Source organism: Silene latifolia, chromosome 3 (genome assembly GCF_048544455.1).
Source record: "Silene latifolia isolate original U9 population chromosome 3, ASM4854445v1, whole genome shotgun sequence".
Classification (NCBI taxonomy): domain Eukaryota; kingdom Viridiplantae; phylum Streptophyta; class Magnoliopsida; order Caryophyllales; family Caryophyllaceae; genus Silene; species Silene latifolia.
In genome coordinates this window covers 137,082,073-137,087,995 of record NC_133528.1, presented here as the reverse complement: position 1 = coordinate 137,087,995, position 5,923 = coordinate 137,082,073, and the positions used below count along the sequence as shown (strand labels likewise).

Here is a 5,923-nt window from a genome sequence, read left to right as displayed (position 1 = left end):
TGTGGTATACATAAAATCTTAGACATGAACGATGTACTATATATCTATATTCTATTATTTTATATGAAATATATCACACATTATTTTAATATATGTGCAACACACGGGCAAAAAAACTAGTATAAAAAATAAGAGAGAGTATATAAAAGGGTAAAATTTGTACAAAAATTACTAAAATTAGTAACTACATCATCGTTTCCGATCCATTATCGTCCTTATGAATTGGTAAAAGATTGGGATCACATGTCCCAGTTATTAAGCCCAATATTGAAAGCCGAAAGCCACTATGCCTTTCTTGTACATCACCATTCACCCATTCACCAAGCATTGCCAATTGCCAGCAAAACCCGTCACTAAAAACACTCCCTAAAATCTGATCAAGAATGTCGTGCATAGCTTAATTTTTATGCTTCTAAATCGGTAAAGTTTTATTTTCACCCAAATTTCTTTATTAGATAAATGTTTCCTTTTTTTTTTTCTTGTTTACTGCTAATTTCTTTTGATGTTTACTTTTTGCTGTCTTTAATTCCAATTGTAGTTCAATTTGCTTCAGTTAGTTATTTGCTTTATTGATTACAATAATTCTCCCCAAAAAGATAGTGAAGTACTCCGTAATTGACTGAGACGGAGTGAATGGGTCGATATTATATTATTTCCCTGTGCTCCTTTGTTTTACAAATGCCTGTTTAAGACGGTTATATCCGTTTAAACTTAAAATGAGTCAAATAGATTGGTGGAACAAAATTGATATGTTTATCGAGTAGCAAAAAGCTTATCCCATCTATCTAAATGGGCTAAAATTTGAATCGATTTACAAAATTTTAACCCAGTGCCTCAATGGCTCCCACAAATTGCTCGGTAAGTTGTACTAGTAACACAAAGACGCTATTTCCTAATAGCCCTAAATAATATTCAGTGAGGATCATTTGTCCCACTGTGTGTCCCATTATGTATGCCGCCCCACTTACATTTTGACACATCACTTATGATAAAATAAAATATTACAACAAATATATAAACTTGCTGATGTGTTAGAAGCTAAGTGGTGTGACACATACAATGAGACATCAAATGGGACAGAGGATCCTCATTGAATAATATTGCTCATTGAATAATATTGCATTGAGAAGTGCATGGAAGAACTGCTAGTTTACAAGAGAAAGAAGCGGAGCCATGGTAGTGAGCCATTTTAATTTATTTCATCATAATACAAAACCAAAGAGTAATGAATCTTTGGTTCCATTGGAGATATGACAACAGTTGATTTACAACTAGGAGTATTTAAGTAAAATAAAAGCTAGTTGTAATTTTCTTGTTTAAATTACTCAAAGTTGCAAGAAGAATGCTTTTGGAAAAATCTTAGTATGAACATAGCAGGCAACTTGATGGTAGTGTGACAGCACCTTCCTTTAGTCCCTTTACCGTCCTTTAATAATTGAAGATACGTTATTAATATGCAAACATCAACAACTACTTTGTGTTAAAACTTAAAACTGAAAAAAAAATAAAAAATGGCTACTGGAATTATACTTACAGTTGCTGAAAAACTGTATGCAGCACTCCACAGTAAGGAATTAAGAGATGTGTGCTCAATGTTTGGGTATGAATCCCAACTTGACGACCTTAAGCTCACTGTCTCCACCATCAAGTGTGTTCTGATTGATGCCGAATCTAAACACCAAGAGCTCGGTCATGGCGGTAGGGAATATATAGAGAGGCTCAAGGAAGCTGTTTACGATGTCGATGACCTGCTCGATGAGTTTAACACCATGGTCCAGAAGAATAAGCTCATCAAGGGTAGTAAGAGCTCTAAAAAGGTACGCCGCTTCTTCTCTCGTTCCAATCAGGTCCTTGTTGCTTTCAATATGTCGCGTGAGATTAAGAACCTTAGGAGCAAATTGGATAAAATTGCTAAAGATCGTCAACAATTTGGGTTTACTGATGTTTATGTGCCTATTAAGAGAAAACCAGAAACCATGTCTTTTGTTGGTGAAGATACTATTATTGGGAGAGAGGATGACAGGGAAGCTATTGTGAAAATGTTGCTTGGGGATTCTGACTCTGAGTCTTCTAATGTTGTTGGTCACAAGGTTTCTTACGTCACTGTTGTTGGGATTGGTGGGTTGGGGAAAACCGCTCTTGCTCAACTGGTTTATAGTGACAGTAGGGTTGAAAAGGCGTTTGAACTGAAGATGTGGGTTTGTGTTTCTGACGACTTTATCTTGGAAAAGATCTTTCGTCAGATGCTCGGAAGAGATGTGTTCAATATAGAAGATTTGCAAAGACAAGTTCGGAATATGATAGAGGGAAAAAGGTATTTACTTGTCTTAGACGATGTTTGGAGCGAAAGTCGTGATGAGTGGGATAAACTAAAGTCATTTCTGGATTTAGGTAACATGGGAAGTAGAGTAGTGGTTACTAGTCGCTCGAAGAAGGTTGCAAAAGTGGTTGCACATGATTTGATGTACGAGTTAAAAGGCCTCTCGAAAGAAAATTCTTGGAACTTATTTAAGAGATTGGCATTTGAACAAGGAAAAAAGCCTATGGATAGTACTCATCATCTCTTTGACATCGGCAAAGAGATTGTGAAAAAATGTGCTGATGTTCCTTTGGCCATAAGGGTAGCAGCTAGCATGTTATATGACCAGGATGAGAAAAAATGGATGTCATTAAAAAATGTTGCTAATTTGATGGAGATGGGACCAGGTCAGAATGGTGTAATGCCAATATTGAAGTATAGTTATTATCATCTCACACCGGCTTTAAAAAGTTGCTTTAGCTATTGTGCACTTTTTCCTAAAGATTGGAGATTAGACAAAGAATCATTAGTTAGGTTGTGGGTGGCACACGGATGCCTTGATCAACCAAGTGGCTATCAAAATGAAGAAGATGTAGGTGATGAGTACTTTTCTATGTTATTGCAAAGATGTTTTTTACAAGACGTCAAGAGGGATAGATATGGTGAAATTTATGAATGTAAGATGCATGATTTGATCCATGATCTTGCACAAGAAGTAGCTGGTAAAGAGACCATTTTATTAGATTCTTTTCAAGGCCACTTAAGCAGGAGAAATATTCATCTCTCATTTACAACTGATGTACATGCCCTCTTGACTAGTATTATTACTGAATTGGGTGAGACGTACACGTTGCGTACTTTTCTAAATCTTGGATACAATCTGCAGTTGTCGGAATCAAATGTCATTGCAATCTGTTCACACCTAAGAAGATTGAGGGTATTGGATTTGAGATACAGTTCTATCAGTACTTTACCAGATACTATGGGTAATCTGTCACACTTGAGGAATCTTAATCTTTCTGATAATGATGCATTGAGAGTTCTCCCGAACTCAATTACCAAACTGTATAACTTGCAAGTGTTGAATGTAGATAGGACTAGTGTATCAGAGCTGCCATTAGACATGAGGAAACTTGTGAATCTGAGGCACCTGTCTCTTCGTGGCTGCAGCTGTTTGAGGCATATGCCACCAGGTTTGGATACTTTGACAAGTCTGCATACTTTAACTACATTTGTGGTGGGAAAGGAAGTGCCTGACGAGGGTAATATTGGTAAGCTGAAAGACCTCAATGCTCTTGTTAACCTGAGAGGTAAACTCAATATTGTATTCAATAGTTATTCAACTTTTGATATGGCAAACTATAGGAACGTAGAGTTACTAAACGCAGCGCATCTTAAGAATTTGATCATACAATTTAGTGATCAAGGAGCTATTGATGAATCTTTATTGGCCTGTCTTAAACCTCATAGTAAACTCACAAGAATTAAAATCGAGAATTATGATGGGTTCAAATTACCTAGTTGGGCCAAGTCCCTAGCGTCTTCACTTCCGAACCTTGTTCAAATTAACTTGACGAATTTTGATGGCATAGAAATTCTCCCTTCACTGAGTCGACTTCGTCACCTCAAATGCCTTGAAGTCTTGGGTATGCCGAATGTGGAGTTTATGGAGAGTGAGGTAGTTGTCGGTCCTGGATATGACGAGTTACTATTCTACCCATCCTTGGAGAAGCTTGTCCTGTGTAAATTTCCAAAGCTAAAGGGATGGTGGAGCGAAGAGATAAACTGGGGGACAGGGAAAGTGGGTTCCCCTCCCGCGGTTGTCCCATCATTTCCCTCTCTACGTGAGTTGTGTTTGTATGATTGTCCAAGCCTGAGAAGTTTACCTTCATGTTCAAAATTATGTAATCTAAATTTGCATAAATATCACGGAACACTGACCTTCTTGGAGAATAAAAGAGCCGTTCCAGGTGATTCCACAAGAGGCTCGTCATCCAGCTTGTCTTCTGGTTTCCCCTTGTTATACATGGAGAGTGTGAGAACAGACGACACTAGAGCACTTGATTGCTTGTTTGAGAAGTATCCAGAGGGTATTCAATATCTAGGTATTCAGAATTTTGAGGGGGAGAGTTTGTCGACTTTAGCAGAAAAATGCATAGAGCACGCTCCTTATATTAAACATTTGGGAATATGGGACTGCCCAAACCTAATGAGTTTGTCAGGAGAGGTAAGGCACATTACTAGCCTGCAGATACTGACCATAGGGAGATGTAAAAACTTGGAATTGGAAAACAATAATGAAGAAGCAGCGACCGCGACGACGTCATGGGAATCCCTTCACTTGCTCTCTCAGTTGAGTTTCTATTCTCTCACAAAGTTGATAAATCTGCCAAAGGAGCTTCAGTACTTGACCTCGCTTCAATTGTTAAGGATAGAAGAATGTGAAAACTTGGAAGCGCTGCCGGAATGGATCAACAACCTCACATCTTTGATAACACTACACATTATCAGATGCGACAAACTGAAATCCTTGCCCGAAGCAATCGCACATATGCCTGCTCTGGAAACTCTTGGCATTTATGGCTGTGAAAACCTTACAAGAAGATGCCGGCAACCAGATGGTGAAGACTGGCCCAAACTACGGCACATCCCCCATTTAATTGTTCGATAATTAATTAAGAATAAAAACTGCAAGCATGGGTTTAGCTTTGTAAATAAAATTATCAAATTTGTAAAGATGATAAAATTGATGATGTATATAGTTTTGTTAAAATCCGACTTATAGGATTTGATATGTTGGAATTGGTTACTCTGCCATCAATGAGTCAACTTCTGCAGCTCAAATATCTTTAACTCGGAGATGTGCCTAACGTAGAGTTTATGGCGAGTAATGTAATTGTTGGTCCTTCAGATGATGAGTTACTAATTTCTAACCAGGTGGTGTTTTTTTTTTTTTTTGACAAAGGTGAAAAAATGTAGAGTTAAAAGCTCTTATTGCCATTGTAAAAGATTTTTTTTTTCTAAAACTGGCATTGTAAAAAATTATTTTCTATAATTGCCACTTTAGAATGTGTTTAACCTACTTAATTGTCATTAAATAACCTTTTACTTGATTAGCCGGTAAACGAGGAAAATATATTCATTGCCATCCTAAAACTTCTTTTTTTCTAATAATGCCATTCTAGAAATTTTGTTTCTATTAGTACCACTCTAAAATATACATTCCTTTCTTAATTGCCAACTCCTTACTTTGTTTACCTAAAACTGCCGGTTGCTCAATTGTCGTTAATGAGAAGATTCATAAACCAATTCCATCTATCATAGTTCTCCCGAGGAACGACTGCCCAAGCAAATGGATACATCTGATTGTTGGCATCTCTTCCAACAGCCACCAAAATTTGACCATTCCATGGCCCTTTTAAAAAACAACCATCAAGACAAATAACTCTACGACAAGATTCCAGCATGCCTTTCCTTAAACTATCTAAACACACATAAATCCCATTGAAAACGGAAGGCCCATCAGAGGTAGTTTTTTCTGTCTCAATTTTGACGGTACTCCCTTTATTGGTTCTCAATAATTCAAATGCATAGTCTCTAAGTTTTCCAAATTGTTCTTTGTAA

At 37.2% G+C, this 5,923-nt stretch overlaps 1 protein-coding gene across 1 annotated transcript; it reads left to right on the top strand.

Annotated features, from left to right (window-relative positions):
• The first annotated feature begins 287 nt into the window (after positions 1-287).
• Positions 288-5,226, top strand: LOC141648125 (putative disease resistance protein RGA1). Its single transcript, XM_074456610.1, has 2 exons — positions 288-420; positions 1,558-5,226. Exon 2 carries the CDS (start codon positions 1,593-1,595, stop codon positions 4,968-4,970), a length of 3,378 nt encoding a protein of 1,125 aa, XP_074312711.1. The 5' UTR covers positions 288-420; positions 1,558-1,592; the 3' UTR covers positions 4,971-5,226.
• The last annotated feature ends 697 nt before the right edge of the window (positions 5,227-5,923 follow it).